This window comes from Trichosporon asahii (assembly GCF_000293215.1).
Source record: "Trichosporon asahii var. asahii CBS 2479 unplaced genomic scaffold scaffold00008, whole genome shotgun sequence".
Lineage (NCBI taxonomy): Eukaryota > Fungi > Basidiomycota > Tremellomycetes > Trichosporonales > Trichosporonaceae > Trichosporon > Trichosporon asahii.
In genome coordinates, this window is record NW_014040916.1 from 386,662 (window position 1) to 400,555 (window position 13,894).

General features: G+C 59.4%; 5 protein-coding genes across 5 annotated transcripts; 3 read left to right on the top strand and 2 right to left on the bottom strand.

The window, feature by feature from the left end:
- Window positions 1-3,368: 3,368 nt before the first annotated feature.
- A1Q1_06743 (iron regulator 1) lies at window positions 3,369-6,403 on the top strand (the record flags this gene model as incomplete). Its single annotated transcript, XM_014327792.1, has 3 exons — window positions 3,369-4,889; window positions 4,941-6,312; window positions 6,363-6,403. The coding sequence occupies 3 exons, from the start codon at window positions 3,369-3,371 to the stop codon at window positions 6,401-6,403; spliced, it is 2,934 nt and encodes a 977-aa protein (XP_014183267.1).
- A 91-nt stretch (window positions 6,404-6,494) lies between these two features.
- A1Q1_06744 (structural constituent of ribosome) lies at window positions 6,495-8,006 on the bottom strand (the record flags this gene model as incomplete). The annotated part of the gene is made up of 3 exons (XM_014327793.1): window positions 6,495-7,124; window positions 7,183-7,801; window positions 7,882-8,006. The coding sequence occupies 3 exons, from the start codon at window positions 8,004-8,006 to the stop codon at window positions 6,495-6,497; spliced, it is 1,374 nt and encodes a 457-aa protein (XP_014183268.1).
- A 388-nt stretch (window positions 8,007-8,394) lies between these two features.
- A1Q1_06745 (60s ribosomal protein l19, precursor) lies at window positions 8,395-9,110 on the top strand (the record flags this gene model as incomplete). Its single annotated transcript, XM_014327794.1, has 3 exons — window positions 8,395-8,427; window positions 8,479-8,576; window positions 8,801-9,110. 3 exons carry the CDS (start codon window positions 8,395-8,397, stop codon window positions 9,108-9,110), a joined length of 441 nt encoding a protein of 146 aa, XP_014183269.1.
- A 1,511-nt stretch (window positions 9,111-10,621) lies between these two features.
- Window positions 10,622-11,020, top strand: A1Q1_06746 (uncharacterized protein; the record flags this gene model as incomplete). Its single annotated transcript, XM_014327795.1, has 2 exons — window positions 10,622-10,686; window positions 10,783-11,020. The coding sequence occupies 2 exons, from the start codon at window positions 10,622-10,624 to the stop codon at window positions 11,018-11,020; spliced, it is 303 nt and encodes a 100-aa protein (XP_014183270.1).
- A 227-nt stretch (window positions 11,021-11,247) lies between these two features.
- Window positions 11,248-13,890, bottom strand: A1Q1_06747 (uncharacterized protein; the record flags this gene model as incomplete). The annotated part of the gene is made up of 4 exons (XM_014327796.1): window positions 11,248-13,022; window positions 13,060-13,219; window positions 13,257-13,776; window positions 13,865-13,890. The coding sequence occupies 4 exons, from the start codon at window positions 13,888-13,890 to the stop codon at window positions 11,248-11,250; spliced, it is 2,481 nt and encodes an 826-aa protein (XP_014183271.1).
- Window positions 13,891-13,894: the final 4 nt, after the last annotated feature.

The following is a 13,894-nucleotide window of genomic DNA, read 5'->3' on the forward strand; positions in this document are numbered from 1 at the left end:
TTGCCAGTCCGGCGCAGTCTAGTGCTCTGCATAGCTGTGCATCAGGTAGAGCAGAGGGAAATATTGACGGGAGCAAAGTAATCAACCGTTTATCCATGATTTTTGCGAGAGTGGGATGGGATGCAAGCATGCAAGGCGTACATGTGGGTTTGATTGGGGTCGGGCGGCGTTGATTGGGCTGATAGGGCGGTGATTGCGACGATTACGATTTGATTGCGATGAGCCGGGGTGCGGGATCAAATTCATAGGTGGGGCGATTAAAATGAAGCCCGGCATCCCCGTGGCGGGGGAGGCCGTGAAACCCGAGCAACCAGCGGGCCAGCACCCAGGGGAGCCAGCACAGGGGGGGAAAAGGTCCTATCGATAAACGGCAACCTGCCACATTCAGGGATGATGCCCCGGTGATTCCCGGCGATTGGAAGGTTGTCCCTGGCGATGGGCCTCGATAACCTGCCCTGCTTGCCGGCGCCTTGCCCTGAGCCGAGCACAGACGACCGGACACGCCGACACACCGAGGCAAAGTCCTGTTTTCGGCCACTTGGCCCACTGAAAGGGACACACCAGTTGGCCGGGTGGGTTCCTTGTTGCTGGCATGTACGATGGGCCAAGCGCTGGCGCGGCCATGATCTGCGGAGCGATGCGGCGAACAAACCCGGTGCCTCTGAGTGACAGCGATGCATTCTTCTTGCGAGCCGTTGTGCGGGGTTCGACGTGCGGTGTTGATTGCGGTAAACTCGCAAGCGGCCACTGGTCCATCCCCGCGATGACGGGCGGGGCTTGATTATCTTCTCGACTGAAATGGCTTGGCACACCTGCCCATCTGCCCATCGGGTTCGAGTGACAGCGAAACAAGAGGAACACGGGGAACCCAGATTTGGCGCTGATTGCCAATGACTTGGCCACCTCGTCACGTCCCCGCCCTCGTTACTGATGCGCCGTGCTGTGGGTGCCTTTCAGCACGGCGCACAGCGATGCACCAAAGATGTCAAGCTCTGAAGCATGCTTCGCCAGGAGAAGGGGACGCAGTCGCCGAGCTCATCCGAGAGAGTCTGGCGAGAATAGGCAGAATGCGAAACACTTATTCACTCGATCACGGGGACACGGCCACGGATCCGTGGACTGAGCGCGATAGACCGAGCGGCAGCGATGGATGGTGGGTCGGTGGTGACAGCTTGATTAGGAGCACGTACGCAGACTCGGGCTCGGACCTCACACACGCATACATTGTCATCCCGCGGAATCGGCGCTTCAGCGTCATCAGTAGGTTGCGGACAAAGGGCCGGGGCAGGGTTTGCCACACGATTCAGACTGTCTGAGAAGGCAAACTGAAAAAGCCGGTCTCGAAGGTGTCCGGGATTGGGCGATTCGGGCATGGGATCTGGTCCTGTGTTTTGTGGAGCGAGCTCGATGCACCACACGCACGTATTTCGCGGCGGCAGCTGCCCACATGTTGCATGCGCTATAGCATGGATTACCTAAGGTGGAGCGCTATGGCGTCCGAAAGCTCGGTGGTGGGATTCAGCATGCTCGGCAAGGTGTGCGCGGCACAACAGCACGGCACGGCGGCAAGGGGATCGCGGAGTAAGTTGGTGGTATAAACTTAGCGCTCTAGCGTCAGTTGATCGGGATCGCCCAATCAGAAGCGGCGTAGCCGCTGCGTTGTCTAATCAAATCAAGGCGAAATGAAATCGAATCTAAACACGGGAATATCACATGGTTACAACTCTTGAAAAACTGAGCGATGCAGAGGGAAAGGTGATTAGGACTGCAAGGACACTCAAGGGCAAAGTGATGGGAGAGACGGGCAAGGATGGAGCAGACCTGCCAGGGAGAACGGAGTTGAAGGATAGGGAGGGGGGGGGGGGGGGGGGGGGGCGAAAAATCGAAAAGGGAATGGAAATGATGACTGATCAGATGGCGGCCGGTTTGGTTGCGGCTGGGTTTAATCGCAATCAGCTCCCGCGTTTTGTCTTGGGCGTGGGCCTGGGGGCCGTCCCCTGAGACTCGAGGATGGGTCGGACAACGCGCCAACGCACGACACCGCCTTACCTCGGCTCAGCCTGGTCATCGATAGAAGGAGAAAAGGCCCCATCGCCCTGAGCCGCATCAGTCGCCAGCGCTGGATTGGCCAATCTAAACCACTCAGCCTCAGTCTAAGCTCTAGCCTCCCCCCTGGCCAGATGCCTCATGGCCGATGGGCCCTCGCCCTTGCTCTTGTCTGTCTCTGCTGACCCCCATCTATCTTATCCATCAATCACCCACCCATCTTGCCATCACACCCTCACTCCAAAGCCAACATCCACGAAACCCTTCCTTTTCATCCATCCATCTACCATCGACAACTCCATCCATCCACCCTTTCCATCCATCCATCCACCCATCCCTCTGTCGGCCCCGATTCCCGCTGTCGTCTTGTGATACCACCCCGATCCTACGAATACTGCGCATTGTTACTTGCACGAGCGATTGCCAAACGACAACTCGACTCGCTTAATCACCGCAACTACCTTTCGAACCAAGTCAAACGCAAAACCCCCTCTTCCCTTCCTTTCCACGAAAAGGTGCGTCGGTTTCTTTCCCTCCCTCCTATCCATGCCTGTGTCCGTTACCTCGACTACTCTGCATCCAGCCAGCCGAGAATCAGTCATCAGTCAGTTGTCAGCCGATGGGCCCACATCATCAACGACCCACCAAGCCTCCGCGCTATCAAATGATCTTTTGTTTTGCCGTCATCGATTACTCGACAATCCTTTGATGCATCCCACATGGGGTCATGCCAATGTGATCTTGTGACAGCGGACGTCAAGATGAGGTATCACACATCTGTGCTGCATAATCGTGTCGGCTTGATTGGGACTTGGAACTCGCTCGACCTGTATTCGGGCGGCGGGGTGGGACATTCCTTGTCACTTTGCCGGGCCCGCCCGCGCAGATAACGCCGCTCTTACCGACAAGCCCCTGCCCCCACTGCCTTCCTCGGTCCCTTGTCGCCGCCCACCTTTTTCCACTGCATATCCACCAGCCAATCCCGCTATCAACAATCACGTTTCACCCTCATGCATCCATCCCACACAATGCGGTGTGTGCCTTTTGGTTACAGTCACTGCACTCCATGCATGATTACTCACTCGGTGTACTCCACATACGAGTCCGGCGGAGTCGGCGGATATATCGTCTGATCAAATCATCGCGTCATCTGCCCCTTCTGGCTGGCTGGGCTTTTTTGATCGCCCGCAGATACCGGCGTCCTCCGTGGCTGAGCACGCGTGGCACTGGCATGGACCCATTTTTCATCCCGATTGTCATCCAACCCTTCTGCATCGCTTGCATACACCAGACAACCGCTGACCCATCAACAGTAATCCACGATGCCCCGAGCGCCCTCGGCGTCGCCAAATCATACTTCAGCCACCCTCACCACTACCGCCACCGCCCCAACATCTCCGAGTGCTTCGGCGAAACTCTCCCCCCGTGCCTCGCTTTCGGCCCCTCACTCTCCGACAGCACCGACTGGATATCGATCGTTCGCCGCCGCCCCTCGTGTGTCTGATACCCGCGGATCCTCGAACCAGCAGGACGAGGAAGAGGACGAGCTGGACGACGACGACGCCCCCGCCGCTCCGCCTCCGGAACCTGCTCCTCGTGCACCCCCCAGTGGCAGTGGCAATATGAGCGGCTCCGCTTGGCGACCAAAGTTTGCCCGTGGGTGGGGCGGTGTCGGCGGGTACGGCGCTTCCAACGAGCGCGGTGGATCTGACGGGACTCCGGACAACGGTGCCTCGCCTCAACACAGCGCCCGGCAATCGGAGCCCGTATCGCGCGACATGTCGCCGGCCGTGAAGGACGATGGTGACGATGAAGATCGCCGGCGCCGACCTGCCCGCCGTTCCGGAGTCCAGGGTCCCCCCGGCAAGCGGCCGGAAGAAGACGAGCTCGGCCCGAACAAGAAGCGTAGGACGCACTCGCCCCCACCTGCCCAGAGCGGCGGGGGTTGTGGGGACGATGGTCCTGGTTCGTGCCCTGGAGACGGTCGCTGCAACGGCCTGGGAGGAAAGACAGCTTGCGAGGGTTGTCCCACGTACAACAACTCGCTTGCTGCCAAGGCTGCCGTCGCCGGCCCGTCTGAAGGTGTGGATCGCCCTGTTTCGAAGCACTCGCCCCAGCCGGATCACCACAACGCCGATCGACCCAGTCCTTGGAACATGGGCATCCTCAGCCGTACGAGCTCCATGAACAATGGCCGCGGCACTGCCTCCCCCATTCCTCCTTCTGGCCACGACATGAAGCCTTCCGTTTCACCCGAGGCCGATCCTCAGAAGCAGCAGCAACAACAACAACAGCAGCAGCAGCAGCACTCTACCCCTGGTCCTCAGCCTGGCACTAACGGGCTGGCTACGACTCCAGTTGGCATGAGCTGCCGCAATTGTGGTACGAGCACTACACCCCTTTGGCGTCGTGACGAGGAAGGCCGACCGCAGTGCAACGCTTGTGGTTTGTACCACAAGCTTCATGGAGTTCCCCGACCCGTCGCCATGAAGAAGACGGTCATCAAGCGGCGCAAGCGTGTTCCGGCCGTTGCTGCCGCTGCGTCGCCTGCCGGGCGAAGCGCGTCGCAGGGCGCCCCGTCGCCTGGTGGATCCGTCCTTGGCTCGCAGCCGCCTTCTGGCTACCCTGGCGATGACAAGTCCCGTTATCCTATGGGCAGTGGCAGCCCGTGGTCGTCTGGTCTCCCCCCTTCGGCTCGCCAGCAGCAGGAGATGGAAGCTCGTCGAAAGGGTATGCCTATGATTGTACCCGGCGGTGGTGCCCCCTCTGGCGGTGTCGAGCGCAAGAAGCCATGGTGGATCGAGGATCGTCGCGAGCGAGACGACAAAGAGCATGGTCAGGACGTGAGTCGCAAAGCTGACATCGATATGCTGACTCTTAAGCTTTCTCACCAGCTCGCTGCGGAGACCCTGCTTTCGATTGCCCCTCAGACCAAGGTTGCCACACTGTCCCCAGATAGCCGTGACAAGCCCCTGGCTGGCGGATCCGGAATGGACATCGACCCACGTGACGATGACGCACGCGGCGTCAAGCGCAAGTCTGCCGAGGACGACCGTATGGGCGCTAGCGCGCACAGTTTGGGTCTTGTTGGTCTCGAGAAGGACCGCGACCGCTCTAGGGAGCGCTACTCGCATTCGCCGTTGGCTCAAGCAAACGAGGGCCGCGGTGGTGCGGGTACACCAGGTGGCCGTGTCGGTGGCAGTGCTCAGTCCACGCCCTCATCGGTCTACAATGCCAGCCCCCGCTACTCGATTTACGGTCCCAATCCCCGGGAACCCAGCAACCTCATGTCGACCCCTTGGTCAAACCTGGGCAACAGCCGCTACGGTTTCGGGTTCGGTAGGAGGGATCTTGGAAGTGGTACGAGCCCGGCCGCTCCCGGTGCCTCGCCGGCAGCGTCGGCGAAGCACGGTGGCCCGCCCCTCTCGCCTCCCCGTCGCCCCGCGCCTGAGCCCCCTCGAGAGTCGTCGTCACTTTCGCGCTTCTACTCCGGCAGCGGCATGGGCTCTAGTGCTGGCGGCCCGTACAGCATCAGCCGCCGCGAGCTTACCGAACACCGCGAACAACTTCGTGAGGGCAAGCGTTGGCTCGAGGGCATGCTTTCCAGGACGGAGAAGCTACTGTCCGTTGTGGAGAGCAAGATTGCCGCTGAACCCGCCCCGTCTGCTCCGGCTGCGGCTGCCAACCCTGCCGCTCCGGCTGGAGCATCGGCCCCGGCTCCTTCCGCAGCGAATCCGGCTTCGCGCAATGACGACTGGGAGTTTGAGGAGCGCGAGCGCGCGCGCCGAAAAGAGTTCCAGCGTCTGGAGGAGGAGGCTCAGCGGGATCGCCAGGAGAAAGAGAGGCGTGACAAGGAGCGTGCTGGCGCTCTTCCCATCCGTGGTGGCGAGCCTCCTCGGGAACGAGAGCGTGAGCGGGAGCGCGACGTGCGGGAACGTGAGGCTGCCGCTGTTGCCGCCGAGCGCGTTGCCGTCGAGCGCGAGCGCGAGCGGGAACGCGAGATGTTTGACCGTGAATTCCGTCGCACTGCCTCGGACAAGGAGGAACGTGGCCGTGATCTCCTCAACCTGTCGAGGCGCAGTGGTGTGTCGCCGAACGGCGTTGGGCGCGTTTCCTCTAACGGTGGCGAGCAGCCGCCCGCACCGCGGTCGCACGATAGGGAGCGCGAACGGGAGCGCAGTGGCAGCGGCCCCGCCAGCAGTGGCAGTGCCGCGCCGAAGTGGGAGAGCGAGGGTGCCGTTCCCCTGCCCCGGCATGAGCGGGAAGGTGTGTCCCGTCTCGGTCGTGGACTGTGGGCTTTTGACACACGTGGATAGCGCCACGGCCATGGACATTGGGCATTGACACGTTTGGATAGTGCAGTAGTTAGTTCAGTTCGAGTGATACATGACCTGTTGTAGTTTGTTGATGCCTGTGACAACTTTGCGTGTGCATGATCTCTAAGCAAACTACGTCTCGCCCACATGTTTCACCTCGACAGGTTTGGACGTCGGCTGGCCAATCTTGGGTGGGAGAACGAGGACCTGTGTATTCCTGCGGGCAAAGTTGACGAGCGTCGTCGCCAGCGTCGCGGGGTCGTCTTCGTGCAGAAAGTGGCCTACGTCCGTCATGACTTCGAGCTGGAACTTGCCCTGCATCTGGCCGACGATGAGGTCATTGTCTAGTCTCTCCTGGCCAGCCAAAACGAGAATGCGAGCGCATCTTGAGGACAAGAACCGCTTCGACAAGCCCTCGTACCAACCGAGCCAGAATGGTTCCGTCGCAAGGAGGTCCGTTCGCCACCGCTGCTTCCCATCCTTATCTTGTGTGTTCATCGGCACAACATACGAGGGCACGGAAACACGCGCAGAGGTCGGGTTCCGGATGCTGCCCGAATCGAGGTGCCACTGAATCGCGCTGGGAACCGAGCCGAAGGACGGGGGCCGCTTTGAGAGAATGTTCTTCATGAGCGGGAGCGATTCGACGGCGGTTCCCTCGACAATGTCCAGCGCTGCAACGCCCGCCACGGTGTAGCCCTCCTTCTGCAGCAGCGGGGCCGCGTCAATGCACGGCGCTGCGCCCATCGAGTGTCCGACGAGCTGATGTAAGCTAGGTGAACAGGTCACATCTGTGCTATCTGTCCCGGAGGAGACTCACGATAAGACTCGGCGCCGTCTTCGGGTCCGGGAACGTATGCCTGATAATACCCGTCAGATCGTTGATCAGCGTAGGCAGGCTGAGATCCGTATCCCGCCCGGCGGCTCCCTCGGTGCGCGTCTTCCCATGGCCCCTGCAGTCGAACGAAAGCACGCCATACTCTGGTCCTCGTGCCGCGATCTCCTTCGCAAGCGCCGCAAAGCTGAGTCCACTTGCGCCCGCCCCGTGGTGCATGACGAAATACGTTCCGTGAGGGTTGCGGCTCTGTCCTGGCGCCGTCACCGAACCCATGCCCGGCGCCGAGCCCGAAGTGGCCATAGCGGAGGGAAGCTTGCCGGGGAAGGTGGCTGGGGCGCTTGGGGGTAGTGTTGCGGGGACCGAGGCACCGGGGCTCACAGCGTTCGAAGCCCAGGGCGCTTGCGTGGGGTTGAAGCCACCTCCGGGATTCGGCTGCTTAAGGGAAGACGTCGAGGCGGCAGGCCGTCCGGGGGATGGAGGGACGGCCTTCGGCGGAGTCATGTACGCGCGGAACGTCGTGTCGTTCCCTGGCGGGTTGATCTCGAGCGCCTGAGAGAAGAATTCAGATGCCGAGAGTGGCTCAATCGTCGCCTTCTTCGTGCTACTACTGTCAGCAGGAGCCTTTGGTCCTCCCAGCCTCCTCGTTCGGCGTTCAGTCTAACAGCTGGGCGGAAGACTCACGCGCTCGCGCCGCCGAGCTCGCCGAGCTCATCAGCCAGCTCCTCCTCCTCATCATCTTCGGCCCACGGAGCCTTCGTTGGCGGTGCAAGGCGGTTCAGGATCGCCTTCCTGAACTCCTCGGACATTGTAGAATTGGTTGTGTTATGTTCAAGTGCGCCGCGCTGATGCAATCAATGCGCCTTGTCCAGTCTTGTCAACTCGACTGACGAACACCGAGCGCACCGCGCAGCAATCAACGTGGGGCTCCGGCGTCGCGTGGTCAATTTATTCGGTACCACCTGTACGCCTCCGAACATTGACCCGCGAGGCAAAAGTCGGACTGACCGCCGCTGAAAGTTACGGCTTGGACACTGTTATCGTTGTTTTCGCCGTCGTCTGCTCCTCCCTCGCTTCCGAGCTTCGCCCCTCACCCGAAAACGGCTTTGGATCGCTCAACACCGAGCTGAAAGCCAGTACCCACCTTGTTACGACCGTTCCTTACCATCCGACGCCCTCCTCCGTCTCCTAGTAATCATGTCCGGCAAAGCTGCTGTCACGCAGATTGTCGTAAGTACAGATTGCCATCGTTAGTGAGGGCACCCGCTGACTGGAATACAGAAGCTTCTCGTCCCCGCTGGAAAGGCCACGCCGTCGCCCCCTGTCGGTCCCGCGCTCGGAGCGAGGGCCGTGAAGGCCATCGACTTCTGTAAGGAGTTGTGAGTATTCTTGATCACACCAGAATCTGCAGTTGCGCCGGCAAGACATGGGATACTATGGCTTCCACAACTGTTTCGGGAGGCTGCTTCTGCTGTTCTCGAGCGGGTGCGATTGTTCGTTTCGAAGATGTCTGCCTTGTTGAGACACGAGGTGCGGGCTCGACCTTCCCCTTATACTGCTACCCCTCTTTGCAGCGTCGAGCTTGAGTCTGGGCTAACCTCAGCAACGCGCGAACGGCACACTTCAAGCCGGATGTCCCGATCCCGACGCTCATCACGATCAACCCCGACCGCACGTTTAGCTTCACGTTTAAGACGCCGCCCGTGTCATACCTGCTGAAGAAGGCCGCGAAGATCGACAAGGGCTCTGGAGCGCCCGGATCAGACATTGTTGGTGAGGTCTCGCTCAAGCATGTGTACGAGATTGCCAAGGTCAAGTGCATGGATGACGCTCTTAAGGCCCTTGGAGAGGAGCGCGTCGCTCGGTCCATCGTTGGAAGCGCGAAGTCGCTCGGCATCAACGTCGTCCCGTAGATAGAATGTATTGCATTGGGCTCGGACGGGGTATCGGTACTGACTGACTAAGGACTGGCTGACAAGTTGAATGGGTACTGAGAACAGCTCTGAGGTCTGAGTGAATGGAAGTTCGCAAACTCGTCCTTGTTGATTCTGCCGCTGCTTGCGCATCGCGCGGCGAAAGTGCACCAAGGGGCGCAGTCTTCCACCAGTTTTCGGCTCCCTCCTAGCGGATGCTGTGTTCTGCACCCATTTGCTTAGTACTTTCATATGCCCGGTGGTGGAGGTTGGCCCTGTAACCATGACGCCTGATGAACAGTCCGTGGACAACTCTCCATGCAAAGCCCCACAAACATCAGCACAGCCCTGCTACCTTGCTCGCAGTTCGTGCGTCATGAAGGGGAATAGAGGATACCAAGCACCGATGGCACCGATGACACCGCTTGGCTGGCCGAATAGGGATTGTGCCCGCAATGAGATCTCGCAGCGACTTCATGCCCGATACTAGCGTGGCACACAAAGCGCTTTAGCGATGGCACGGGTGGCTAGCTCTCAGCGCTTCACCTTTTCAACAGACTAGTAGACACAGCGATCAAGGGTTCTCCTCACCCTCGACGGCTGGGTCTGCCGGTCGAGGTTTATTCCTCGTTGCTTCCTCGTGGGGAAACAGTGCCGTGAGAGGTGATTAACACTGTGATTTTTTCTCCGGTAATGCGCTAGGGCCGAGAAGACGAATATCTTAGACTGATTCCCCGAGCACCGCATGGGGCGTTTGGTTGAATTCCAACTCGGCAAGAGGTGGTCTGACTATCTACGAGGACCCGCCATGCCTGGTCGTGCCGACTTGCCGGACTGACTGGTGGGTGCAACCCACTCTACCAAGTGTTTGAACTAGCTGCGCTTCATCAGCAATCTTCTCCACCAGAAGCGCACAACACGTTTGCGATTAGGAATGCAGTGGGTACTCCGACCTCTCGGGAGCTTAGGTCGCAGCTAGAACGTTACTAGCCTGTAATGCTGTGGCGACTATCCACTGGTAGTCCCATTGGTTGCACGTGGCCCGCGTGTTCAACCACGAGATAACAGCCACTGACATCAGATATCGTTCGGCAAAGCACCGGCAATTGAGCCAGCGGAGACGGCGCCGGTGCTAGTGACACATTGTCCGGCGATGGGCTCAGCAGAGTGATAGCTAGTCCGTAGGCCGCGGCCATGGGTGGGCGAAGCATCGAAGCATCCTGCTACTGGACATTTAGGCGAGTCTAGGGAGGGCAGGGTGTGGAGGAGGAGGGGTGCTTTAGCTCGTCTATGACGCTGGGGTCAAGCATCATCCTGAGCTACCACAGAGGCAACGATAGCTCTGCATGTTGCTGTGATACTCGTCGAGTTGAAGTATCCCGAAGAGGGTGCTTGGGATGGTATATAAGCAAGAGTCAGCGACGGCCAATCCTCCACCATCAACAACAACAAATCCCCTCCTCACAACGTCTCTAGACCAAATCCAAGCCACGATTAATCCCACAATCACAATGAAGGTCATCGCTCTCGCCCTTACCCTCTTCGCTGCCGCTGGCTCTGTTTCCGCCCAGGTTGAGTGAGTGTTTTTCTTCCCCATTCACAATCACGACACCTCTCCGCGGTCTTTCTGCGCCTCTCCAGTCTCTTCTGTCGGCTTTTGGCTAACATGGAGCGCCTCTACGGTCGACCCTTGCCTCAAGGGCTGTGTGATCCAAGCCGCAAAGGAAATCGGATGCTGGAACGAGGGTGACATCCCCGGCTCGATCAAGTGCGGCTGCGGTGACAAGCGTGGCGAGGCCACTTCGCACGGCGTGGCCTGTCTCCAGGGCAAGTGCCCCGAGCAGATTGGCGGAGCTTGGGGCCTCTTCGACAAGATGTGCAAGGAGGGCGTTACCGGCAACATCAATTAAAGGATTGCTGGCAGCGTTTCGGAGCTCTCCACAGCTTCCTTGTAGCAAAGAGATTAGATGAAGCGTGTTGAAGGCGAACTTTGGCACACCGAGCAGACTGAGCAACTGACAACATTTAACTCAGCAACCAGCGAAGACGGTGGTGAAGAAATGGATAGTGCATAAGTGGTGGTGGTGCTGATTGGTGATTGGTGATTGCTATGCTTGATATACAGGTGTACAACATTCTATCGGTAGGGCTGCTCCTCGTCTACAGGGTCGTCCTCAGGCGTCTCCGGCGCTGTGCGAACTCCTTTCTTCAATACCTTGGCGAGCTCGCGCTTGACACCAGCTCCGTGGAGGCGGAGTCGCTTGCGCTTCGCGAGGTTGTTCGCGTATCCCGTCGTGACCCACTTGATCTTGCTGAGGCCATCGGCATTCTCGTCGATTGCGCAGCGCTGGTGCAGGACAGCGATGTCCTTAAAGAGGATGTGTGGCGGAATGTTGGCCTCCGGAACCATGCGCGGGTCGGTAAGACGCACGGCGAACTCTCCCGGTACGCGTGGAACGTATTGCCGGAGAATGTCGGCGGCTGGATAGCGCTCCGCGAACTCGAGCAGGAGCTCCAATGCGCCGTTAACGTCTCCATGGATCGTCGCCATACGGATACCGGCCGCCCATATCTGCTCCGTCTGCCGGTCATCGAGGCCGATGAGCCAGCGTTGCCTTCGAGAACGTGAGTCATTCTCCCACGATACCTGTCTCTTCGCCTGCTGGTACCACGCGCGATACTCCTCCCACACTTCGGAGCCCCAGGCATGTGCCGCCTTGGCATCGGCAGCAGACATGCGTCCGCGCCCGCACTTCTGCAGGATCTCGAGGTACGTCCAGCCATTAGGTCGGAGGTGGAGGGACGGGAACATGTCGCGCACCTGTGCCCATGTGCGTTCGTACACCTCGCGTGTCGCCTCAATGCTCTTGTCGTGCACAAAGTGCGCAGAAATGTACGAGTTGATCAGGCGCGCAGTGGGGCGCACCTTACCAAACGGCACCGTGTAAGGGTCAACGTCACGGCCCTGCGTGAGCTGGTAGTCTTGCAGGCACTGCTGGAAGAGAGCATCAACTTCGCGCAACGCGGCAGAGCTCGTTTCCGGCATCTTTGGCTTCTCCGGGTCGACCTGGGCCTCTACGACACCTTCCCGCTGGTCAGACGCCGCAGCCGCGGCAGCAGCCTCCTCCGCTCGGGTGACATCACGCGGCGAAAGTGGTCGGATCACCTGCACGTCATGTCTGCGCTTGATGGGCTTCCAAGAAGCGTACGTCATGAAAACGCTCGCCATCGTCTCCTCGTTTGGGCTCTGGATTGCGTCACGGCCGAAGGCGCGAGATGAGCGCGCGAGGTCGACGACCTCGTTCAACACCCAGCGGGCACGGTCAAGGTCGCCGGCACGTTTGGCACCCTCAAGCAGCGCATTGAACGTCTCCAGTGTCGGCACCCAGGGCGATCGCTGCGCGGCTTGGGCTTCATTAAAGGGCTCCCATGTCGCATCATTATGCTTCGCAAGCATCTGGCGCATGAGGTCGAACGATTCGAGGTAATCTTCCTTCGTGCTACCGAGCGCGCCGATGATGGCATTGAACTCTTCACCAGAGGGCTCAATCCGCTGGTCAACAGTCATCTCAATCCAGAGGTCGCGAGCGCGCTCCGGCTGAGGCTGGCGAGGGTCCGCGCACGCCTTGATCATGGTCGCATACACCTCGCGCGACGGGACGGGGTGCGCCGCGAAACGCATTTGTGCGAACAAGTCCCAAGCCTGGCTACGCTCTTCCGCGTTCGGCAGACGATCAGTGGACCGGTTCGACAGGTTCTTGAGAACGAGGTTGTAAGACGATTGAGGGAAGGGTTTGCCAAGCTTCTCACTCTGCTTCAGCAGGTCGATTGCTCCGGTGACGTCCGGCTTCTCGCCGCCCAGCATCGACAGAACGACAAGATCACGATGGTGGTCAGTCACCTCAACACCACCTGACACATCAGTTTGGATTCCAATGAGACAACTCACCCTCATCAAGGTCGGTGATGTAGCGCATAACCTCGACCGTCATGCCGCGGTTCGCGTAGAGCTCGGCGATCGCATCCACTTGCGAAAGAGAAGGCTGCACGCCGTGTCGCTCCATTGTGCTCAGAAGAACCTCAGCTCCGTTACCATCGCCTTTTGCGATCTTGGGTCAGTAAACTTGATCGTCTGGATACGCTTACGAATGTGTCCAGGAGAGCTTGCCACTCGGACTGGGTAACAAGACCCAGGGGGACATCGAAGGATCCTGACGGCTCATCACGGCCCATTTGCAGAAGAGCGCTCGTGAGCGCGACGTGCGTAGGCATGTTTCTCGGAATAGTGGGAGCGTCGATGATCGGCGCATCTGCCGCCGCCTGGTCGTCTTGTTGGTCCGAAGAGGTCTCCGTCTTCGGCGCTTCCAAGCGGGAAAGGAGGTTCTCAAGAATCTGCTGCCGCTGCTGAGGTGTCACCTTGGGAGCCTCAAGCCTCGGAACGCTTTCGATCATGTCCTTCTTGCCAGCAAGAACGAGATTCTTATAGAAGTCGCGCAGATCGTCCTCCGAAAACGCCGGAAGCGCCTTGATTGACTGATTCGTGACGCGCCTTTTGATCTCGCGCTTAATGTCGTCGTCGGAAGGCAAGTCTTCCAGTTCCCCGCTCCACTTAAGCGCGTCCTCCTCTTCTGGCGGCGGAGGCGGAGGTTTGTAGAGGGGAAACTTGCTGGGGTCTACAGGCGGAGGAATTGTGGTGGCAACGCGATTAATTGGCGAACTGGCATGTCAGCGTGAGACCGGCAGAAGTCACATACTCGCTGTTGTATCGAGGAGCCATCATGCGT